This window comes from Balaenoptera borealis (assembly GCF_965194805.1).
Source record: "Balaenoptera borealis genome assembly, chromosome: 18".
Classification (NCBI taxonomy): Eukaryota; Metazoa; Chordata; class Mammalia; order Artiodactyla; family Balaenopteridae; genus Balaenoptera; species Balaenoptera borealis.
The window spans coordinates 22,201,009-22,227,139 of NC_138877.1; the positions used below are offsets into that span (position 1 = coordinate 22,201,009).

The 26,131-nt window shown below is 39.0% G+C and overlaps 1 protein-coding gene across 1 annotated transcript in view; it reads right to left on the bottom strand.

Moving 5' to 3' along the window:
- CPB2 (carboxypeptidase B2) overlaps positions 1–26,131 on the bottom strand; it is a 46,075-nt gene that overhangs the window by 8,359 nt on the left and 11,585 nt on the right. Inside the window, exons 2-8 of the mRNA XM_082365580.1 lie at positions 24,567–24,642; positions 22,813–22,937; positions 21,226–21,334; positions 17,763–17,864; positions 15,339–15,443; positions 7,143–7,253; positions 4,596–4,689 (exon numbers count right to left, since the gene is read on the bottom strand). Of these exons, the coding sequence (XP_082221706.1) occupies positions 4,596–4,689; positions 7,143–7,253; positions 15,339–15,443; positions 17,763–17,864; positions 21,226–21,334; positions 22,813–22,937; positions 24,567–24,642 (722 nt within the window). The remainder of the gene's footprint in view (positions 1–4,595; positions 4,690–7,142; positions 7,254–15,338; positions 15,444–17,762; positions 17,865–21,225; positions 21,335–22,812; positions 22,938–24,566; positions 24,643–26,131) is intronic.

Consider the following 26,131-nt stretch of genomic DNA (forward strand, 5'->3'; position numbering starts at 1 on the left):
AATAGCTATATGACTTGGGTAATTTTTTTTAACCTATGAGTCAAAAGTTGATGTAATCCAAATTAGTCCTTTATAGGAATGAGTAACGGTAATGAAAGATGAGGCCTTAAATTGGACACTACTTTTAGATTTCCATTATAAAGACTGTTTGGAATCCCCATTCTGTGTCATATCAACAGAACTTTTGTGACCCAGCAGGATATCTGAATACCCATATGCTCTCTGGCTTCCCAAAGCAACCAAGCAAGACAAATTCTTTTCACTCAATGGATATTTTACATTTTAAAAAAACACTTGTGGCACAAGATGGGCATCTGACACCGTCAACTCTTAACATGTTGGAAATTTTCGGTTCAAATATACTTCTGTTTTATTTTTTAAAATGCCAGTAAGGCACTGCTAATTGTTAAGACTCAACAGTAATTTTAAAAAGTTCTAGTCTTCTGTTTTGGCATTTAAGCTGTCTATCACTCACTTGCATTTCAATCAATCTTCTAGAGTGGTTGAGGAAGAGTAGAATTATTGGGCATGCCCTAGGAGGCAAGTCAATCTTGATTTTTTTAAACCTATCTATACCTCAATTTCCTTATCTGCTAAATGGATAAATTATAAAATGCTTTTCCCAGTGCTGGCATATACTGAGTGTTTAGTAACTTGTTTATCAGCATTATCATCATCATCATCGTCACATGGATTGGGACACAGAGAAGGCCAGTGTGCATTGCAGAGATGAGATGGGGAGAGAAAGGAGCCACTGACCTCCCTATAGCGCTCCAGGCCCAGTTCTAGTCTGTTTCCGAGGTCTGCCTGCATCCCAGTCCTTGGGTTCCATGGGCTACTCCATGATCCTTATTATCCTTACAGAGCCTGCCTTCCTCTTTTTTTTTTTTTTTCCCTTCAGTACTTTTATTTATTCATTTATTTATTTATTTTTTTGCCTTATTTAAAAAAAATTTTTTTTTATACAGCAGGTTCTTATAAGTTATCTATTTTATACATAGAGCCTGCCTTTCTTACTTAAGCTTGCTCTATTTTCTTCCTTTTACTGCAACAGAAACAGCCTTAATGTTTGTCAAACATTCCCCCCGCCCCCAAGAAAATGCTGTGCTGAACACCCAAGGCCTTTCCAAGTATTTGTGTTAATTTTGAATCAATAATGTTATTGGACAAAACATTTTTGATAGTTTAGTTACGTTTGAATACTTTTAATTTATTTAACCCCATATGTACAGAGTTTATCATTTCAAATGTAATCAATAAAAAAATTATTCATGAGATATTTTGTGTTGCTTTTTCATACTAAGTCTTTGAAGTCTGGTGTGTATTTTATACTCATTGCACACCTCAGTTCGGACAAGCCACATTTCAAGTGCTCAATGGCCACATGTGGCTAGTGGCTACTGTACTAGACAGTGTAGCCTCAGATTCTCATTTTGTGACTGTGACTCTAGAGATTTCAAACTTTTGGTCAGAAGAGCCATGCGGAGTCAGGAGACTTGTGATTGAGATTCTGTTTTGCCATTAAATAGGCATGTTAATCTGGGCAAGCTACTTCATCTCTCTCAGCCTAAGTTCTTCATCTGTACCAAGAGGTGCTTGGTCTTCCAGATCCCTTCACACTCAACCATTCTTTGATCTATAGGCAATGAGATCAAAAAAATATCTAGAGTAGGCACACTCATAGAGACAAAAAGTAGATTAGAAACTACCAGGGGCTCCTATGGGTGGTGAATAAGGCGATACTGCTCAATGGTTACAGAGTTTCTGTTTGAGATGATGAAAAGTTTTGGGAATGGATGGTAGGTAGTGATGGTTGCACAAGATCGTGAATGTACTTAATGCCATTGAACTGTACTTAAAAATGGTTAAAGTGGCAATTTTATGTTATATATGTTTTATGACAATTTTTTAAAAAATTGAAAGACCGTATGGTCTCTAGGAAAAGAAATAAAAGCTTTTTCCACCCCATGCCAGTTGCAAAAACTGTGTAGTTTAACTTACTATTTCAGAAAATGAGTGGAGCTGTTTTAGGAAGTTTGAGATCAGAGGTCCTCATAAATACCCCCTGTTATGGACTGAATTCTACCCTCCCTCCCAATTCATATGTTGAAGCCCTAACCCACAATGTGCTATATTTGGAGATAGGGCCTTTAAGGAGGTAATAAAGGTTTAATGAAGTCATAAAGGTAAGGCCATGATCCACTGTGGCTCTTGTCCTTATAAGAAGAGAGAGACACCAGGGATGCTTGCACACAGAGAAAAGGCCATGTGAGGACACAGCAAGAATGCGGCCGTCTGCAAGCCAAGGAGAGAGGCCTCAGGAGAAACCCACCCTGCTGATAACCTTGATCTTGGACTTACAGCCTCCAGAACTGCAGGAAATAAATGTCTCTTGTTTGAGCCTTCCAGTTTGTGATATTGTTTTATGGCAGCCCTAGCAGACTAAGATACCCCTACACCTATTCCCACCTCCAGCACACACACACACACACACACACACACACACACACACTTTTAATACAGAGGAAAGGTAAAATGAACATAAAATGAATAAGTAGGCTTGATATATCGCTTCCTATTAATAAGTGAGGTGCTCTTTTAGATCCTTTACAAAGTATCTTAAAGGCACATTCTAGGTGTAGGGACAAGGAAAAGATTAGATTTAATTCTTTTTTCCCACTGTCTTACTCACATATTACTGAAGAGATGCTGGGGCACTTGGCAGAAAAAGAGTTCCTCACTGTTACTGTTTGTTTTATGTGAAACTCTCTCTTATCCATATGCTTGCTGCTTCTGTTTCTGCTTTTAACTCTTGTGATATGTAATAATACAAAACAAGGCCTAATCGGGACCTGAGATATTTCTTAACGGCAATAACAGAATATATCTTGAGTACTTGGCTATTCAAATTAGGTAATGCTAGTTTTACCACGAAAAACATTAAGTAAAATAGAGCAGCAAAAGAGCTTGCGGATGAAAGAAGTTCCAAAAGGGAACTTATAACTGAAGAGTGATTGTCAGACGTAGAAGAATTTCAACAAATTTGGAGTTAGTCAGCCTGGCTTTATAGCCCAGCTCTGCCACTTCCTAGCTCTGTGCTCTTGAGCAAGGGACTTAACCTTTTAAAGTCTGGGTTTCTTCATCCATGATGCGTAGATAATGAAACTCAGGGGATGGAATATATAAACTGCTCAGCACTTAGCAACTGTCAGCTCTATGTATTCAGAGGTCTTTTATATCAGCTGCTGTTTCTCTGGCTCCCTGCCCAATTATCACTGCTGTGGCAGTTTTTACACCTCCGTGGGCACTTTTATTGAACAATCTTAACAACGGAAGAAACCACTAAGTGATTCCCTTGAGCCTGAGGCAGGATCAACTGTTCTCTCCTCGGTTTACTTACCGTATCTGTAGCTCTCTTAAAACAACTAATTTCATGCACGTGTTCATTTGAATAGCTTTCAGAGACCCCTCGGTGTGTCAGGTACTGCACTAGGTAATGGATAGTGGTCCCTGCCCTCATGGGGTTTCTGACTTAGAGGAAGGAGGAAATTAAGAAGAAAGGTAAGTACTCTACCGAAAAGTTTTCATAGCTACTCTGGGATAATGATGAAATGTTCAAAATCATGACTTTTCACTTCGTTTTTTAAAAGGAAATACAGAAGATCATGTACCTAGGACTGTGTAGAGTAAAGGAATGGGAGGAAGAAGATGTATCTGTGGTTTCAATAGCTGTGCTCCCTTGTCGTCACATGCTCCCACCTCCAAAAATACGGGTGATTCCAGCTCGTCGTTAAGTTTAGTGTGGCTTTGTAGTTGTTTCTTAAATGCAGTAACTGTGAAACATAGTGAGGGGGTGGTGAACTAACACCTACCTCCCTGAGAGCAGACAATATCCCCGAATGCCTAAATCCGTGTTCACCCAGGGTCTTAACTCATTGGAATCAAGGAACAAGGAGCTCCCACAGTGCTGGACACAAGTTTCTCTTTACGATATTCATGAAAGAAAGAACTTAAGAAAGTGAATAGTGAATACAAAACAAAATGTTCTGGGAATTCCCGGATGGGCCAGTGGTTAGGGCTCCACGCTTCCACTGCAGGGGGCATGGGTTTAATCCCTGGTTGGGGAACTAAGATCCCACAAGCCAAAGGGGAAAAAAACCCCACAAGATGTTTTGCAGCACTATAGAAGTCAATATTTTCCAAAGCAATTGAAAATAAGAGGTACCCACCCAACCCTAGCCTTTGATATCTTCATAATGAATGTTATTTGTTTATGAAAGTAGGAAATTTAGTGGTCACTTCCTTATGATTTTAGAGAAATAGAATTTTAGAATTTTGAAGCTAGAAGGGACCTTAAAGAACTAGTCCAACTTCCTTCTTTTAAAGGTATGGATGTGGCAGGGAGGAACAGGGTAAGGGTGTTTTGCTGATTTGAGTCAAACTTCATAGCACTACGTTTAACCAAAAAGTTTCTTATTTAAATTATCTTCTGATTCAGATAGGCCTCCCCTCTAATCAGTTTGAATTAATGGGCTTTTAGGAATACCACCTTTTAAATGAAGAGACATTTGCTAGAAATAAAGCAAACAACCTACCACACCAGTGTTTGGAGTCAAAGTTCCTGTTCAGGTCTGTTCCGATGCAAGAATTGTTTTCATGAAAAGAACGGTTCTTTCTCCACATTCGATTCTAAATAAACAAAACACAGGTAACCAGGGCAGCCATGTTTGCAGTTCAGGAAAGACACGACTTTTAAAGCCTAAGTGGACAGTACTGTGTTTCTTTCCTTCAACCCCATCTCTTTATCCTGTCACTGTCTTCACAGTACTTCTTGCATAGCCCCTGTTCTATCCAGGTCTCAGCTGGGTTCACTCAAACTTGAATCAACTGAAATGGTGATATTTCATGAGCTTTGACCTATACAAAAAAAAAATTTCATTTGGTTTTGCTAGGCTGCTTACTGGCCTTCTTATTTGGCCTTGTTTCCTTTAATTTTATGCATTGTCATTTTAAGTTCCTTCTGTGAAAAGTAAAATAACTTGGTGTTTCAACTCAAATTAAAACTATGAGTCATGAGGTTTTTTTTTTAATTGAAATATATTTGACATATGACATTGTATAAATTTAAGGTGTTCAACATGTTGATTTGATACATTTACATATTGTAATATGATTGCCATTTTTGGGATGGCCCCTCTATCATGTCACATAAATTATCATCTCTTTTTTGTGGCGGGAATAATTAAGATCAAGTCTTTTAGCAAGTTTGATGATTATAATACAAAATTGTTGAGTCATGAGTTTCAATGCTCTCTTTAGATTGAATTCAACACTCACTTAAAACCTATAGGAGGCAGAGCTGTGAAGACACCTCTAGCCTGATGGCTCCTTTGATTGTACCGATTCAACTCTGGTTTTTAAACGTAAAGCAAATACCCCATTGGGTTCTTGGGGTAATCTGGGAATTTGATCATGTAAACAGTTGCACAGACTTTGTTTAAGTTCTGGGTTGGGGTGACATGGCACACTTTTCCCTATTCCACCAACACTTCTGCCAAGCCTCCCAGTTTGCTTCCAACCCCAGCCCTGTGATTCTGGTAGCAACAGTTGTTCTGAGGAAATCAAGTTCTCATACTTCAGGGACTAATTGGCAGAGTTAAGATACAAAGGACAGTTGGGGAGTAAGAATATCTAAAAGGTGGCTGAATTCCACTGTGATTCCAGTGAAGGCATAAATTTAGTGTAATAGCAACCTACAAATGTGACCATTTATTGAACACCAATTTTGTGTTAGGTACTATGCTAGGTATTTCTCATTTACTTAGTTCCGGGTTTGCTCACTCCTACGGACAAACTTTTGCTCTCAGTATTCCTCTTCCCTGAGATGACTTTTTCATCAATCTCCTTCACTGTTCCTATCTCTTCTGCTTAAATTACCCTCTACATAAAATAATTCCTGTATAATTCCTTATGCGTCTAATCACTGCAATTATTCTCATTCCCCTTAGTGTTTGTATGTGCTATTCAAGTAGGTTTTTCATATATGTTCAACTATGTTTTTATGTGCCCCTCATTAAATTAGAAAGGACTGTACTTCATTCTGCTTGAGTGATTTTACATGAATGTTGATGGATTAGAAACAGTAATGGTTTCCAGTATAGATGAGACGGACCATGATATTCATACTTATGTTCATGATTGAGTTAAAGGGTACTAGGATTAAATTCGCATATTGGTTAGAATGCAATTCTGCTACCATGCACGTTTGGTTAGAATGCTGTTCTAATTCTTGCAATTCATGCTTTTACAATCAAAATACCATTCAAACGATTCCTAGTAAGAATGAATGGATGTAGGCACTGTGCATCAAGGTAGCTAACATCACAAAAAGAGATACAGCCAGACATTGTGCACCTCCTGTTGGGAGAACACACTATTACATTGAAGTAGTCTTGCCAAAAACATCAAACCTGACTCTTATAAAGCTTCTAGAATCCAAATATCAAGTTTTAGAAAATACAGAGGACAAAGGAACATGGCAAAGCAATTAGCAAATCCAGACAACAGGAAGCTCTTTTCTTCAATGAAAAAATTGCAAGGAAATAGAGAAAAAGAGAGATGGAGAGAGAATCTACAGATTAAAGTAAAAATAAAAGCTATAAACCAATCACAATATATTAGCCTTATTTGGATCCTGAACCAAAGAAATAAACTTTTTAAAAAGTTATGATACAATTGGAAATTTAAACACTGCTTGGAAATCTTATGCTAGTAAATAATTATTGTTCATTTTTAGGTATAATTGTACCGTTATTTTTTTAAGACCTCTTTTAGAGACGCATACTGAAATATTTATTGATGAAATTATATGGTATCTGAGATTTGCTTCAAAATAACATGGGTAAGATAGAAGGGACTTGGGGATATAGATGAAAAAAGATTGGCTATGAGTTGATTGGCTGTGTGATGGGTACATAGGAGTTTACCATACAATTATTCCCACTCATATATGTTTGAACTTTTCCATAATGAATTAAAAAATTTTTACATAATAAAACCATTATGCCAGGGTCCAGGATTCTATAAATAATTCAGCCTACGTATCCTGTATCCCCTGTTTTGTTTTCTTTACCTTCACCTACCTTTTTCCATGTGTAGTCATAACCATCCACGTTAACCACCGGCATAACATAGAAATCCATGTGCCTCAGAAGACTGGTAGGCAGATTTTCTTGCCCATGGAAACGAGTTACCTACAAATTAAACCAAGTATATCTGATGATATATCTTTTATGTCCTTCTAAACTTAGTCTGTGTCTTCTTCTTTAACTGAGATATAATTGACATATAATCCTTGAACAACACAGGTTTGAACTGTGTGGGTCCACTTGTATGCAGATTTTTTTCAATAGTAAGTACTATAGTACTACATGATCTGCAGCTCATTGAATCCACAGATGCAGAACTGTGGATATGGAGGGCCAACTGTAAAGTTATGCATGGATTTTCAAGTGTAGGGAGGGTGGGCACCCCAGGGTGGGCACCCCTCATCCCTGCATCGTTCAAGGGTCAACTGTACTAATTTCAGGTGTATAATATAATGATTCAAAATTTGTCTATATAGTGAAGTGATCGCCACAATAAGTCTAGTTAATATCCATCTAGTTAACATTCACTAAACTTAGTCTATTTTTTTATTAAAAAAATTTTTGAGATGTTTAGATTTGCAGATTCAACTTTCAGGAAGAGTATTAATTCCTTATAAAGTCTGAACTTAGGGTACTATGTTGTTAAGTGGTGGTAAATGTCCTGGATGTGGGACAATTGGTCTTCTTATTTATGGGGGCAGAAAATACAACCATCTATTTTCTAAAACTTCCTTCAAGAAACAAAAATAATTCTTTATTAAAGCCTAAAGCCCACTACAAAGATTTAAGGAAACAAAAACCTAGATATATTTCCACCCTTTTCACAATAATCCGTTCTCAATCAAAGCTTAGACTAACCTTGTCTTATTCCCACACATGTCTCGATAATATTTTCTGCATTGTCCTTATAAGTTGTGAGCTAAATTTTTGCTAGAATCGAGTTTGTTTCCCAAGCATCAGATCATTTGGCTTTAAAGCCAGTGGTAGCTTTTCCTAGGTACTGGCTATGAGTTTCGTAACAGATACCATCTGACACTGCTCTCCTGTGCTTTAGACTCATACCCAGCTTAGGGTCACATATTTTAACATGATCCAAGGACATCCACATTCCAACGACTGAGAAGTTCACTCCAAAATGACCAAATATAGACGTAGCAGAACCACAAAGACAAATTTCAGCCAGTTAGATCATTTCATCTAGGACTAAGCTTTGGTATAAATTCTTCATTTGTGGCAACATTGTTACATTTTAATTCGTGGATTAGTTCACAATTAGTTGTTGATTTAAACTTTACTCAAAAGACTTTGTTAAATATTTTTTCATTGTTGATAAAAAGAAAATGTCTTTTTTGAAAATTGAAGTATAGTTGCTGTACAATTTTATATAAGTTATAGGTGTACAATATAGTGGTTCACACACACAAAAAAGGAAACCATTGACAAAACTAGAAGACAACCTACTCAATGTGAGAAAATATTTGCAAATGATATGACCAATAAGGGGTTAATATCTAAGAAAAATATCTTTTAAATCTTACCTTTGCTATAGCTAAAACTTTACCATCTTTTCTTTAAATATTTAAAATATTATATCCATATTTTCCTAGAACAACCATAATAGTCAAATTTAAATTATTTGCCATAGATAACCACTTATTAAATATGGGAGAAAAGAAAGCAAAAGTACAAGTTACTTTTTAATCTACTATAGGTCAGAAACAAAAGCTTAATGAAAAGGAAGTAATTTTATAGAATGAAAGAGGCAATCTTTTAAATAGTTGAGCAACTAGTTAAATACATTTTTATGCTACAAATTTGCAAATTTATGTTAGAGTCATTTTTAAGTAATAATGTGGCATTCATTATCAGAAAAAAAAGATTAGGAGATCTTATTTTCTTTCAAATAATAAAGCATTTATCATTTTTATTTCTACAATGTTTGCTGAAATTTTAATAGACGTGCTATGGTTGGTTTTTTTGTCCTTTTCACTCTCTTTATTTCTTTCTTACTTTAGCAATGGTTGGATGGGAGTCTTTCAGCAAAAAGTTAGTCTCTGAGAGATGATCAATGTTAGTCTGAGAATTTCTTGTCTCATAAGCAGGGCTCCAAACAGAAAGGGTGAGTGAGGGCTGAAATATAGCCTATATTCTGTGTGTCAAGCCCTACCTTCATGTGTGGTTGCAGCTGAAATCCCAGAGGAAGGGGTGCCTAGCTTTTAACAGCTTTATTGAGATATAATTCACATGCCAGAAAATTCACCATTTTTAAGTGCACAATTCAGTGGATTTTATATCACAGAGTTATGCAACCATCACCACTATCTGATTGTAGAATATTTTTATCACCCCGCCCACCAACACCAAAAACCAAAAACCCCTTAGCCATTAGGAATTACCCCCCTTCTCCTATCTCCTCTTCCCCCAGCCTGGCAACCACTAATCAACTTTCTGTCTCTGTGGATCTGCCCATTCTGGACATTTCATGTAAGTGGAATAATAAAATATATGGCCTTTTGTGTCTGGCTTCCATCACTTAGCATAATGTTTTCAAGGTTCATCCATGTTGTAGCATGAATCAGTACGTCATTCCTTTTCATTGCTGAATGGTATTCCATAGTAAGGATATACAACATTTTATTTATCCACTCATAAGTTGATGGACGTTTGGATTGTTTCCACTTTTTGACTTATGAATAATGTTACTTTGAACATTTGTAAACATATGTGTTCAAGTCTCTTGCCTATACACCTAGGAGTGGAATTGCAGGGTCAAATGGTAACTCTATGCTTAAACTTTTGAGGAACTGCCAAACTGTTTTCTAAAGTGTCTGCAGCATTTTATGATCCCAGCAGCAATGGATGAGAGTTCCAATTTTTCCACACTCTTACCAATATTTGCTATTATCTGTCTTTTTAAAATTTTAGCCATCCTGGTGGGTATGAAGTGGTATCTTATTATGGTTTTGATTCATATTTCCCTAATGACTAATGATGTTGAGCATCTTTTCATAACGCTTATTGGCTATTTGTATATCTTCTTTGGAGAATTGTCCTTTCAGATATTTTGCCCATTTAAAATTGTCTTTTATTTGTCTTCTTACTGTTTATTTGTAAAAGTTATTTATATATTTTGGATATGAGTCCCTGATCATATATATGATTTGCAAAACTTTTCTCCCATTCTGTGATTTGCCTTTTAACTTTCTTGATAGTGTCCCTGGAAAAGCACAAAGGTTTTAATTTTGGTAAAGTCCCATTTATCTCTTTTTCTCTTTGGTTGCTTGTGCTTTTGGTGTCATATCTAATAACTCATTGCCTAATCCAAAGTCACAAAGATTTACTACTTCTATGTTTTCTTCTAAGAATTTTATAATTTTAGTTTTTAAATTTAGGTGTCTGACCCATTTTTGAGTTAATATTTGCATATAGTGTGAGGTAGGAGTCTAAATTCATTCTTTTGCATATGGATAACTGGCTGTTTGATTCTGCACAAAGGCACCGTCTGGACTGGTGGTGAGCCTGTTTAGGTCCACAATTAAAGAAGATGAGGGCTTCCCTGGTGGCACAGTGGTTGAGAGTCTGCCTGCCAATGCAGGGGACACGGGATCGAGCCCAGGTCTGGGAGGATCCCACATGCCGCGGAGCAACTAACCTGTGAGCCACAACTACTGAGCCTGCGCGTCTGGAGCCTGTGCTCCGCAACGAGAGGCCGCAACAGTGAGAGGCCCGCGCACCGCGATGAAGAGTGGCCCCCACTCGCCGCAGCTGGAGAAAGCCCTCGCACAGAAACGAAGAACCAACACAGCCAAAAATAAATAAATAAATAAATAAATTTACTTATAAAAGTATTTTCAGATTTGACATTTATCCAGTTATTTATACTTCAAAAGTAGGCTATCTAGATATCTAATCATGTCACTGAAATAATGTAACTTCTAGAACTCTCTAAGCCTCATAATTCTGACAGTATATCAACTGTTTAAAGACATGATTTTTTAAAATAACATTTTCAACCAAGTTGATCATGTTCATGGATCTAATTCTTTACTATTAATTTTTGATCTGTGTATCATGGGGCTCTCCAAGCATGTGTTATCTGGTGAGTTTTCACAGTATTCTATAAATATATTTACAGTTATGGTTTTATATCTAGTGAATGAATCACTCTTCATGAGGTTGGTCGCTACAGAAATTATGCCTGACACACAAAGACAATACATAAATATTTGTTGAAGGAATGACTCACCAGTAAGATAAGTAACATAATTGAAATCACTGTCTTACTTTTTAAAGCAAAAACAAAAAGCAAGAAGAAAGATGAGGACGGAGGGTGCCAGAGGAGAGCGCAAGAGCAAGTGAGCACATAGAAGGCAGAAGATAAAGGCTCGACTAATTCCTATCAGCTGGACCTGTGACAGATGATTACTCAGCTCTCTTTGCCTGGGGGACGCTGAGGCTTTGTCTTTCTTACAATCCTAGACAACAGCAACAATGCCTGCCAACAAATTAACCAATAACCATTCGACAGAGAATAAATTAGTACATAAAGGCATATAAGACACTATGAATGGAAGATTTTGAAATAAACTGTTATTCTCATGACAATTAGAAACACAGCAAAGAGCTCTAAGTCCCAGTTTTCTCCGATCTCTAAGTATGGATGGATAATTTAGACCTTCCCCAATGGCAAGAAAGTAGCCCAGTAGTAGGCACTGTTTAAGTCCTCTCTGGACCCCAGAGTTGTATTTCAGCCTGAACCTGCAGCATTAATTTAAATTTCAAATACAAGAAGTGGATGTTGAGCGCTGATTATGTGGACCAAAAAATACACAGTTACGGGGAACCAAAAAAAAAATGACTTTAGAGATAATCATTGCCCTTAAAAAGCTAAGAAAAGTGTTAAGTTGGAAGGGAAAGAACAACAATTCAATGTTGTATAATAGTAAAATTGGGATGTGCACAGTGGCCCAGAAGAAGGCTGGTTAATTCTGTGGGGCGTTTGGGGTTGGAATTCATAAAGGGCAGATCAAGGTAGCAAGAAATTCAGGATACGGGTGAAGGGTGGTTTGTGACGAGATTCATACTAGTTAGGGAAGGAAGAGATTCCTGGAAAGGAGCTGATGAATTAGAAGGAAGCAGATATATCCAAGGACTGGAAATTTACTAAAGGGGGAAAAAAAAAAGCATACACAGCAAGTGTGAAGAATGAGAGGAAATTAAGAAGTGTCAGTGTCTTCAGAGGCTCTCCCTGGCCTTCCTGGTCACTGTACATGGTCATATTCTGGATCTAGGATCAGAGAGAGAATTCTTTCTGAGCTCCAGATAATGGCCATGGGAGAAATTTACTAAAACAGAGTTAAGGTAAGGTTTAGTCATGCAAAAGAGTTCAAGGAGCTGAGAAGATAATTTGTTAGATGAATCTCACATATGAACTTTTTTTTTTTTTAGGTCAAGGTGAGTTTATTGTCCAAACAGCATAACCTAATTGCGTCCAAAACCATTTTCAAATCCATCTTTAAGCTAGTCAGAAAAGCAGGTTATTATTTTTAAAAATCACTTCACACTGAACAGATAGGACCTCTGAAAAGGGAGCTTGACTATACCATGTCACCATCGTGGCCAATACAACATTTTTTTCCCATACTTCCTAAAAACCTTCCGTGTATACTGATCATGTTACTTCAGCACTTGCTCGCATGCCAACCAAATAAATACCCACACCTCTTACAGAGTACATGGTGAGAGAATAAAGTCGAATGGATATGGCATCACACTCATTTTAAAGCAAAAAAAAAAATTATAGTAATAGTAAAAGAAAGTCCAAGACGAGAAACTGTAACACAGAGAGAGAGAGAGATCTGAGGTACATGGTAATGAACATAATGGAAAAACTCCAATGTCCTGGTGATCTGCCAGGGATTTCAGAGTAGGCCAGCAATTAAAAAAAAAAAAAACAAAAAAAACAAAAACACGAGAACTTTTTTTTTTAAAAGGATAGGCACCTGTCAAAATACACTGGCTACTGTAATGGCTACAGTCAGTAAGGCACTTTTTTCCCCAAAGTAGGCTGCAGGCAAAGGGATAAATGTGGCAGCTCCAGCGTGCGTGTGTATGTTTGCCGATGGCTTCTGGAAACCTAAGCCAAGAATCGGGTCTGACAAAAAGCCAGGTGGGATGAGGAAGCCATACACATACATCCTCTTGAATCTCCCGGCCCTATTTTGTACAAACGGGTGACAGGAACTGCCCCAAGCCCCCTGTGCTCCGTACCTACGGAGCGCCTGCTGGCTGAAGACGCTCTCAGCACTAATTACCGTCTCAGCACTAATTTCCCTTTTAAAGCTGTTCTCAGGGTCGGACTGTCTCAAAGATAAACAAAGAGGAATCCTTTTGGCTTAGAAGCCAGCTGGCTTACTCAGATTTCCTCCCCATTCTTACCTCCCATTTCCACTCCACCAATATTCTCTTCTTGAGCTAGAAAATCATTATTTGCATGAGCTAAGGTGCGAGTCTATTTCTTCTCCCAGCCCTGCCCCTTGTGGCCCGTGGAAGGAAAATTCCTCTGCCCTCTTTGAGAAAGTCATCCAAGGCTGCTACCGTCCTAACCCGGCAGTCCCGGGGCTCCCAGGGCAGCGTGGACATGGCCTTGGGGCCGGGCCGCAGCCCCTTCGGTAGGGAAGCCCCCGCTGGCCGCAGCTGGGGTGGCGTCCCCTCGGAGCCACGCGTGCCCGCCTCGGATGCTGAAGGAGGCCGAAGGGGGACCGGGCTGGGGGACGCAGGGGGCTGCTCGGTGGGGTGGTGCCAGTTCCGGAGGACAGCATCCTCAGACAGAAGCCCCTTCTCTCAGCCTGGGGCCGGGGCGGGGGGCATTCGGCTGAGGCATCGGTCTCCTGCCCCCGTCTGCAGGCTTCTCGGCTGTTAGGGACCCGCATCACATACGGACTTTTCATTCATTCAAAACCGTGGCAAGAGTTGGAGGAGAAAAAAGAACCTCATCGGCAATTTATCATATTTGTGGAATAACAAACTTAATCTTACAAAGATTCAGCAGATGGGTGGAGGGAGAGTGTAACATGTAACCGGAGGGAAGAGATGTCAGGGTAGGAGGGACGGCAGCTAGGGACAACTTTACCGACATGCATTAGAGTCTCTATGAACCGGAGTTTCTTCCCAGTCCTTTTCAGGTTCGGTGACAGAATGAAAAAGAAATATTCTTCCCCTCTCGCTTTGCATGTTTCTCTCTCCACTAAGGGCTGCCCCCTTCGTTATCTAAAAACGAACAAAACTATCCAGGTTGGGGAAGGTTCCAGATCATCAAATGGCTGTGTTTAGGGTCTGGCGGTTGGGAACTTTTCAGTAGGCTCGGGGATTCTGCATTTCCATTGGTGGGAAGAGAAGATGGTAAGGCAAATAAAGGTAGGTAGAGATTTATTTGTCCAGATAGATACAGAGACATTTGTGTGGCTACAGAGACAACAAAAACCATTATCAGAAGGACACATACTTCAAGTTATTTTTCCGGTGGCAATAGCTCTTTGTATGAATCAGTGTAGAGGATATATATGCCCATTTTATCGGATCTGAAGCATAATTTTTACGGTTTTCATTTATTATAGAGGTTTACAGTCATTACAGTTTTTACTTTTATGGTGTACTCTTTGTCTCATATATGGATTTTTTGATGCCAAGGCCGCCTTCGGGGACAAAATTCCCTATTATGATATATGGGAAAATACGATCTGCTCTGTAATGTTGCTTTATGTACAGTTTCTAAGGGCAGAATATGGCAAAGGATATCTGCATAATTCAAATCAAAAGAAAAAAATTCATTGGTACTCAATTCCGATAACTGCTTCAGTTCTTTCTTTTACTTAGGAAACATACCACAACGGCATACTATTTCTTAATTATGTTCCGGTGTTTAGCACCAGCCAGAAATGTAGAAAGGATAAGACAGACAATCTTTAGGGTAATTTAAATGCTTAAAGTCTTGGTTCTCAAACTTCACATGCATAAAAGTCACCTGAGAAGATTGTAGATTCCCAAGTCTCACCTCCAGACATTTTAAGTCACGAATTCTAGGATGTGACCTGGGAAAATGCATCTAATAAACAGGCCAGTTGATTCTGATGCAAGTGGTCTTAGGCCACATATCGGGAAACTCTGGCTTAAGAGAATGTGAACACTTACAGAGCCTATGAACCACAAGCAGAAAGCAGGAGAGATCCACTCTCTGGCATGGATTCCACAGTCAATCCACATGGCATTTTTGGACTTTTTTTCTTTTCTAGAAACCTGCACAGAGAAAATCAAAAAACAGTAATAAGAGGCTTCAGGATAATAACTTCCATATATATAGTGCTTCTACTTAATCCTTTTAGCAAATCTATGAAATACCTATTATTCTCTGCATTCCTTTGAGACTTCTCAAGGGAAATTAAAAGCTGGTGTGATTAAAGGATAGTAGCTCAGGTCACATAGCTGGTGAGGGTTGGGACTGAGGTCTGAAGCCAGGACTCGATTTAAAACTCTTTTTTCTTTAACTTTTTTTTTTTAATGTTTAAAATTTTCTATTGAAGTATAGTTGATTTAGTCTTGTGTAAAGCTCTTTTTATTCCCTCACAATCCCCTTGCGATACCAGAGATGCATGAGGTGGGTGTAGAAGTAGACACCAGAGAGCTAGTGTTTCAGGCCATACCTTCACACTCTAGTTAGAATTAAGTGGTTATGTGTTGGGTGCGCAGCTTTCTGTGGGAGGGGTGGGACAGAGAAAGGCTTGGGAGAGGAAAGTCAGTGGTCCAAGATAAACTTGGATTCCCTCACCATTTTCCCCGGGTGCACACTCTTAATGTGTAGATTATTTCCCTATTTCACACAAAAATAAGCACACGTCTAGCTAGCTTCACATCAATCTATTACCAACAGGTCTGGGGACAGAGGCCTCATGCTGATTTACCATCTGGGGGACTAGTGGAGCTTCCAGCTTTCTGGAATAAGAACTCCCAACCTTTCCTCCATGATAGGCTTTGATGTCTTTAGAAGAATTCTCAAAAACACCTCCAAACATAATGAATCGTAATTCATTTGCTTTTAAACATTAGTTAGGCACACATTTTAGAGTATGGAGGGAAGGGAGAAGAGTGTTGCAAAATCAAACAAATGTGTGGGGCTGGAATTCCAAAACAAGAAAAAGAGAGAGTTCGATTTCTAAATTGCCATCTACGCCACTCAGGGAGGTTCTTCTGAACTAACCCGGAGCTAGTGATAGCCAATAAGAAGGCAAGTGAGAAAGTCAAATGGCTTTGGCCACAAAGGGTCAAATTGTACAAAGAGGAGAACGACCCAGCTGACTTAATCTACTCAGTGTAAAAGGAAATCCTGAGTTGTCTGCACTAGTTGCCTTACTAGACCTTCTGTTTAACTGTGCTGAGCAAATTCTCTTGGTGTCGGTCCTGACACTGGGAAGATGGAGGAATCCCAGAGACTCACATGATGTGCACATCCTTGGTTGAGTACGATTGGGAGTAATGCATGCAGAAAGCATGGTTTTCCAACATGTACATCCCGGAAACACAAGTTCCAAAGAGTACACACAACACGGCTGAAAGTAAATGGCATGGGTGGGGAGGCCATGATTACATGGATCCAGTCTGGTTGACCAACTCGGCTGCCAAGAGGACCCAATTTTCCTACGTCTGCCTTGAGTTTGCACTGCAAGTTCTTGTCAGAACAGATGAAAACCCAGAAATCCTGAGTCAAAATCTTATCTTTGGATGATCGAAGAGGCCCACCTATCACAATTTAGATAATGTTGGGAAACTATGTATAAATTAAATGTTCCTAAATCGGATGTATTTTTCCAATGATTAAATTTTTTTCCAGAGCTCCTTTTTAATTTATTTTATTTTATTTTATTTTATTTTATTTTATTTTTTCTTTAGGGGAAAGAGTGGTTAAAAAAACAGAACTGCAGAATTAGAAATTAACAGGCAGGAATTAGTTTGGTTTCATGGCTCCCAATATTCTTCCTGTGGCCACATTCACTGACTTTACTAAGGCCAATTTATTCAACTGAAAATAAAGAACCAGACAGGTGGTGACTGAAGCAAAAGCTATCATATCAGCCCTGCTGCCCAAAATCCCAGCATTGCCCGGGTTCCTATCCTTTCCTAAGTTTCGCTGTTCAACTCTTTCTTTGGTTCTAAAAACTGTATCAATGTCAATATTTGTTCAGTCACAGATTCCCCTACTCTTTTTTTTTTTTTTTGCCTAAGTCAGTTAGTCAGAGGTGGTGGTGTTAATAAAACAGGATTTGAAATTTAATCTAGACCACTCCCCTCATTTTATGAAGGTAGGCATTAAAGCCCAGGAAGGTTAAATGGCTTATCTATGTCACAGAGTTGATACTCTTAGACCAACACTACATTAGTAAAGGAAAAAAATTTAAAGGTAATAACCAATCCCTAAAAGCTGGATATTAAAGTTGAGGAACACTTATAATACACATATTTCCAGAACTCAAAAAAAAAAAAAATCCAAGTAATAACAAGCACTGCTGGAGAATTAACCCATCTCCCAAAGTTGAAAGGTCAACGACTCTTCCCATAACATACCTTTAAAACATAAAGTGGGTACTTCTCATATGAGGATCCAATGTGGATTTTTTCAACCATATCAGGATACCACTCAGGCATAACTTCTATCCAAGAATAGATCTATCAGAGCAGAAACCAGCAGTCACAGAGCAAGTTCAAAGCATTTTCCTGACAAAGGAAACAGACCACTTCTTCGAGGAAGGGCAATCCCTCGAAAACACTTGTATGTGGAGAGAATGAGGAACTAAAACACTTGGGGCAGGGTGTTTCTTCTGCTGTTTAGAAAAATCAATAAAGCTAAAGTTTTGAAAAATATCAAGGTTTAGGGAAAAAGTACTAAGAAACTTACGACAAAGTAGGAAAAGATAATCTTCAAAGCAGCGCTCCTTAAGTTATTTTTAAAGGCTCATCACATTGAATCCCTGCCTCTGTGTATGAAATCCTCTTTACCATTCAAGAGTTCATTTCTATATGAGATTTTTTTTTTAAATATTCACTTTTCAAGAGTAACCTAAGGAAATCCTGGGCACTGTCTTTGAACAGGATAAATTGAGGTGCCATTATTTCTTACTGAAGACCTGTGGACTCACAACAATATCTGTGAAATGATGAGAAGCAAAGGCGAAAACAATCTGGAGAAAAAAAATTTCTCTTCTACCCAGGGAAGGAGTTTGATTCCGGACCTCTCTCCTGGGTGGAAGTCTAGTGGTCTGTGATTCTGTCAAGATTATAATAGAAAGAAAAAACAAAAATTTCTGGGTCTGACTTTAGGCTAGTGCCCACCTGGAAGCAGGCATTGAATGATCGAGCCTGGCCATGTTTTAATGTAGACCAACTTCTCAGGGGCCACTTACTTTTATACCTTCTGCAGTGGGAATGACCAACCCATGGCCTTATCTCTGGGAACTTTTCTAGAGGTAATTTCAAATAGCAATCCTAGCTGATGGGAACGGGAGCACCATTTACCCTTGGATCCTCTTAGAGGAACATAACTAGGGTGAGTGGTGTGTGGGAGTGGTTGTCTCGTGCCGAGAGTTCAGATGCTCCTGGAAGGCCTACCTGCTGCCAAGTACCAGTGCTGTCAGTGTCTGAGGTGCCGGAAATTTAACCATCAGGGATTTCCTCACTGGGCCTCTGTTTACCGTGTTACTCCTCTAAGGCATGCGTACACCTGAGAGAACTACTACATCAAACTATTTTGTGTTACAGCATTGATGGTTCAGTCGAATTCCTCCAACAGGGAGGCTGTGTTATATAAAGGCAGCTTTACGGAAAACTTTATTCATTTCACAATCTGCGGTAATGATGGTCACATCCTTTGAATAACTCTCTTCTTTTGCCATTTGTTTTAAGTGATGTTTTTCAGTCATTTGTTTTTCTCCCCTGCAGGGGATCACTTAAAATTTCCTAGTGAGAGTCAATGACAAAAGAAACCCCTCTTACCCCTCAAGCGAACGTGTGGTGAGGACTGAAGGAGAGATCAGTGTTGAAGGGGAAGAAAGGACTTGGCAGGATTTCCGGGGAGCAAGATTGCCACGGTTCCTACAAACCTCTTAGAAAGGATTGGGCGCGGGAGCGAGGAGAGGTCCAAACTGTTTTCTGGAACGTCATTGTGATGAAATGAATTGTGTCCCCCCTCAAATTCATATGTTGAAGCCTTAACCTCCAGCACCTTAGAATGTGACTGCATTTGGAGATAGGGCCTTTAAAGAGGTAATTAAGTTGAAATGAGGCTGTTGGTGTGGACCCTAATCCAACCTGACTGGTGTTCTTATAAGAAGTGGAGATTAGCACGGACAGAGAGACGCCAGGGATGTGCACACACAGAGAAATGGCCGTGTGAGGACACAGCAAGAAGGTAGCCATCTGCAAGTCAAGGAGAGAGGCCTCAGAAGAAACCAGCCCTGCTGACACCTTGACCTTGGACTTCCAGCCTCCAGAACTGTGAAAGAGTAAACTTCTGTTGTTTAAGCCACTCAATATATGTCACTTTGTTATGACCAACTAATACAGCGTAGGGCAAACTAATACTTTTTTCCTCCCATGTCTTTCCAACTCTTTCCTGGGGTAAGGGTAAGAAAAAAATAAGCCCTTTGAACAAAGTATTTAAAATATACCAGAAAAAAAATTTTTTTTAATGTTCATATCCTTTATTTATTTACTTAGGCTACACCGTGTGGCTTGTGGGATCTTAGTTCCGCAACCAGGGATTGAATGTGGGTCCTCAGCAGTGAAAGCACAGAGTCTTAACCACTGGACTGCCAGGGAATTCCCAGAAAAATATTTTTAAATACCTCTGTTTAAGGCATTCCACTCTTCCCACCAAACCCAACACAGCATTGACACAGTTAGGTTCTCCATTTGCAGATTGTGCCTACCCAGCCTCTCCACTCTGGACCTCAAGTTTGCTCATGCAGGGCTGATGTAGGAGGCTGGAGGGAGGTGGTCTAGGTGGAATAGACAGAGGCAAGGTAGGAGAGAGAAAGGAGAGGGTTGCAATTTTAAGATCCCTGTCAACCAGCCAGGTACATCGATTATAGAAGCACACTGAGTTCTGGTTTAACTAACTGGAAAAGAACAGATGCTTTTGAAGATTCAATAGAAAACTTTCTTATTACTTAAGCCTTAGATGTCTTAAAAATATGGATATGGTTCTTAACAGTTTCTGGGCACCTAGCCAAAGATGATAAAAATACTTATATTAAGGAATATAGCAGCAGACTCCCATGAAAGAATAGAAGGTATCAAGGGATTTGTACTACTTGGAGTATATTATATTGAAAAGAAAGTGCTCCAAGGGGTTTACCCTTTCAACTAACAAATATGGGGAAATGGCACTTAGAGTATGATGCGAAAGCTTACTGAGGCCAACTGAACATGGATATCTTGCTTAGGTTCCCTCTAGAAAAATCAGAACCTATAAGTACTAATAGGAAAAAAACCAATTTCTTAAATATTAAAACACAGGCATTATCAACATTATTATTATTACTATTATTACTTAAATAGGTTCCTTCTGAGAGGAATAACATGCACTTAAACACTTTATTGCGTACTAAATATAAGTGAATAAATTCCTTTAATTCAGTGAGATAATATGGCGATTATTCAGTAAGAGTACAATTAGGATAATGGTCTAAGGAGACATGATTAATTGGACTGTTAATTTTTTTGTGGCAGTTTCAATAGAAAGGCCCTATTTTCAATTTCCTGTTATTCCTTAGAATGCAGTGTTACTCCTAACAGAGATACTCTTAGCTATGGACAAACAGGCTGCTTAGAGGCAATTTCCAAAATATGACACAATCTTCCCAGGGAAGATATCTACAAAAGGATGAATTACTTCTGTATAATCAACCTAATTGTGATTTTTTTTTCACCCTCTTCCATCAATTATGATTCTCTAATAATTTCCCACGGCTGAAATGGCAAAGCTCGTTAAATAAAAATAGGAATTTTCAAGAGAAACGTGACAGCTTACCTCATTTAGTGAGTGATACTGTTCATAGTAGGAGGAGGAGGCCCGGGGGCTGATGGTGTCATTGGAAGTCTGCTGCCGGATAAGATCTTCCACATTTTCCAACAAGACCCTGGGTTATGAAACAGGGCGTGAGCTGGTTTCCAAAGAGGGCTCTGATTTTCCTGCACGGCCCATTGCAAGCACAACAGGTGAGCAAGGGGGAAAAGTCACTAAGAAATCTAACAAGCACAAGGTGAAAACACCGCCAGCTAACATTATGATAAGCTGAAATATACAAGCCCTCTGGGTAGAGCCTCATGGGCATTGGAGGGATAGTGGCTCCTATGGGGTATGTTTTCAGGGCCTCCAAAATCTCACCCCTTCTCCAACATTATGAACATTTCTTGAATGTGACTCATTAGTGTGTTTTAGGTGAACATACAGGTTAATGGACAATGTTTTTCAATCCAGAGGAACACTGTATTATTCTGTTTTCAGTTAAGGACCGAGGAGAAGCAGAAAGCCTTTTCTTTTTATTTTTCCCTGTGAGTCACTGACATACACCAGATGCATGTATAGGTTCTGCATGGCCAAAGTTGGTCAAATCTCTAGAGAAATAAGAGCATAGGAATAGGGAAGGTACAGGAAAGTGATCTCATTTAATTTCTCTTGCAAAGGATCACACAGTTAACTAGGCAAAAACATCTTAATTAAGACAGACTGAAGCCATTCTGTCACCTGGGATGAACAATTGAAAGTTAGCTGTCATTCTAATAAAGCTTTCTTTACTTTTACTTAGGTCAGAGGGTAAAAGCCAAGGCTTTGACATCAGAAAGGTCTGAGTATGACTCCTAGGTCTGCCACGTTCTAGCTGGCTGACCTTGAGAAATTCCTTTGAAAATGTTTTTCATATGCACAATGAGGATAGTATTTACTTCACAGGATTAAATAGGGTTTAAATGATACAATGTATAGAAAGGCTCAGCACCTTTCCTGGAAGGCAGAAAACACCAATAACATATTATTAATAATAATCATAGTGTATTATCCAAAGGTCGCCCATTGATACACAGAAGAGAGCATGGCTTCCAGGAAGTGTCAGGGCAGCAGAGGGACACTGGAGCTTGGGCAATGGATACAGAAAGGAGACTCCAAAAGGAAGAAGGCATAAACTCTGAACAGAAATCATACCTAATGCAAATTTTAGTTTAGGGCCAGACATTCCAGAATGTTCACTGACCTTGTGAAGGAAGCAAAATCTCCTTCAGCAGCTGCTTTTTCAAGAGATACCACAAAGCCTACTAAAGTGAGTGACAATTTTGCTCCCCGAGTCCAGGCACAGAGTAGAGGAACTATAAGAAGGAAGGAACCCGGAGGAATGGTAAGAGTCCTTTTCAGATAAGGGACCAAGGTCATGAGAGGTAAACCACTTGTCCAGGGTCACAGAGCTAGCCCCTTGGGCTCCATCACCAATCCGTTCCAGAGATTTCCATGTTGCCATGTTTAGTGTAAGTATTTATTTTTCCAGGAAGCAATGACACCATCCACTAGTAAAATGCATCATAGGTGCTTAGAATAGCTGCTCAGTAAATACGGAATCATGCTTACCTGAACGGAATTCTGCTCTCATTTAAATGGGCTTTCACGTTGCTTACATCAGACGCATTCACAAAAAAATGGACTTCTTTTCTCTTCGTAATAAATTCAGCTGTTACTGGCTGCCAGAGGACAATCTGCAGTTTCAAGGGGGAAAATTGATAAAAACAAAGACAGTTTTTCACATCATTCTCGTCTGTAGCTAAAGCCATAAAAGGGTTTTTATAAGGGAAATAAAAATGACATTCCTGGTCACTGGTCCCCATTTACACATGTGGTAGTGTAAACATTTCTTTTACAGGGGGCTTGTTTTATTCTTTTCTGTAACCCCAGTGGCTAAAGAGAGCCTGGAACTTACTAGGTACTCAATAAATATTTGGCGAGGCAATGAACTAATTAATGAATTCATGAATGAATATATTTATGGCCCAATGTAGAACTGGATGTGTATGTCAAATGTTTAAAGAGAAATGAAAGTTTGTCTAGAAAGAAAATTGATTAAATGTTGCTTTTCTTTAATAAAAATTCCATATCCTTGATACTATTATGATGTTAGTGTCCCTTTTCTTTAATCTAATTGCCTTTGGGAAATTTCTTCCCATACATAATATTTACATTTTTTTTCTATTTTACTGAGCTTTTTTTTAAAGCACTTTCACACTCATTGCCTTTGATCATTATAACAACATTTTGCCATAAACTAAGCAGGTGTTATTATTTTCATTGTTCAGATGAAGAAATTAAGGCTCGAAGCTAAGTCGCCTAAAATCACACACCAAGAAGTGGCAGAACAAGATCTAAGTCCTGAATCTCGGATGCTTCCTCTGGCAGTATTTCCTCTGTCCACGGTGTGGTGGCTGTGAGGACGCGCCGGGCAGCTCTTCTGTTGGGAGAGGCTTAGTTCACTAACCTTCCCCGCTGTTGTCCCTCTTGATTCCCCCCCTGGCTTCTCCAGGGCTGCAGCCAGCCAATGACAGAGCACTGCGGGTGTATTATTGCAGCCCCGTTCCTGCTAGATTAGGGTTTCCTCTTACAGATGTCTTTGGCTTAAGGACTTATCATGGTCCAGCCAAACCTTCATTGGGACTGCCCTGCGGTCTAGAGGTTGTCCACGCACAACCCTCCTTTCTGCACACGTGTCAGAGCTGCTTGATGGTCTGTGGGTACTCTCTGCCACCTCCAGCTCCCTCCTCTTCATCCTTCACAAGCACCCCCCTAACAAGTCTCTCACATCTCTAATATAGTTTTGACCTCTGCTTCTCAGAGAGCCCTAACCCAACAACCATGGAGCCATCAATATTCTATCAGGATATTTTGTAATGCATCAGTTTTCTATTTTCTGGGGAGTTGAGTCCCAGGCATGAAAATTTTAATAAATTTTTCTTTGTGATTTTTATGCTTACACCTTGGTTAAGTATTATTGCTTTTTAAACAAAGATCTACTGGATTTCTGTTACTGTAGCATCTTTGTAAGTACCCCCCCCCCCTTTTATTTTTTGGTGCTGAAACCCAGGAATGAACCAGTAAGTTCACACTTTCAATGCCTAGGTACTGTCATGTAATTGGTTGAAAAGCCAATAGCACAAATGAAGAAAGTTTGATTTGGGGAACCAGTAAAATCATGTGATTATGGGAAGGAGGAAAAGGCTACAAGGAGAGGGGTTTATACCAGCTGTATATAAGTCAGACGACATAGAGGAGAGAACATGGCACACCAGACTTGTATAAAATATAAACAATAAGAAGATAAATGAGGGAGAAGTTACCTCGTATGTTGTAGTAGTATTCTGCAGAATTTGAACTTGCCTGGAGGTTCTAGGAAGAGCAGATAAAACCTGGCCACTGGGGGAAAAAAATAAAACAGGATTTTGATATTAAATAAAAAGTGAAAATAAGATAAATTATATTGGGAGGGGCTTCTAGGAAATTGTAAAAAGGAAACAAAATGTTGAAAGAAAAGAGGACCTCACCACAGATTTCAAAATAACCTTAGATTTTGCTTCCAGTCAAGATGGAGAAACAGGGACCAAGTTTACCCTCCTGCCTGAAACAAATAAAACACTGGACAATGTATGTAAAAGAATGTCACTCAAGAAATTGAACATCTGCAATATGATGAAACACTGTATCCTGGATTGGGTCTTGGAACAGAATTGTGGAAAAACTGGTGTAATCTATAGAAAGCCTGCAGTTTTGTTAAGAGTAGTGTACCAATGTTGGTTTCTTAGTTTTAACAAATATACCATGATAATATAAAATGCTAACAACAGGTGAAACCGGGTGCACGGTATAGAGAAACTCTCTGTAATATCTTTGCAACTTTTCTGTAAATCTAAAAATATTTCAAATAAAATTTTATTTAAAAAATAAAACAAAAACATGTACTGAGAACTCCAGAAGCACAGAAGGTTATGATAATTTCTGCTTGTCATTATGAGCAAAGGCTTCATGGAAGAGGTAACTGGGTAAGTAAGCAGTGTAACGGCAGACTGGCAGGAGACAAAAGGGCATTGTTGGGAAAACGGCAAGCTGTTTATTTTTGCCAACTGTAGGATTTAGGTGTTTAGGGCAAGAGAAGAATGGTAGCCAAACAGAAGTGAGTTTAGAAACTTATGTTAGTTCTCTCCTAGAGAAGTTTTCCAATGCACGCTGAGAAATTTGGCCTTTATCTAGTAGGCAATTAGGAGTTAAGAAAGTGACATCATTTGACTTGTGATTTATAAGAATAATTTTGACGCCAGGGTGGAGGATGGTTTATTTTGGAAAGCCTGATTAAAAGATTCTAAACTCTGGAAATAAGCCTATGGAGACTTGATTATCAAAAGAGAGAAAGAGGAGCTCCCAGAAACAATGGATTCAGAGATTTGGTGCCAATCATTGGTACAGTTAAGCGTAAACTATTCAACCAGTGATAAAGGACATATGTCCAAGGATATGTATCACAAGATGATTCATAGTAACAATAACTGGAAACCACATGAGCGCTTATCAGTAACAGCATTGTTGAATGTTGGTGATGTCTCCACATTCTAGAATGTTTTGTAGTCATTATAAAGAAAGAGTTAGTTAAAATAGTTAACTTGGGGGAGATTTACATGATGCATTAAGAGAGAGGAGCAAGAAGTGAGTGGAGAATTGTAAGAAATATTATCCCATTTTTGTAAAGAAATAAGTTAGAAAGCAAAAGGAAACTTATAAGTGTTAAAAGCAGGAGAAAACAGCCTCATCCACGAGAGAGCAGACAGCAGGTGCAAGAAGAACTACAATCCTGCAGCCTGTGGAACAAAAACCACATTCACAGAAAGATAGACAAGATGAAAAGGCAGAGGGC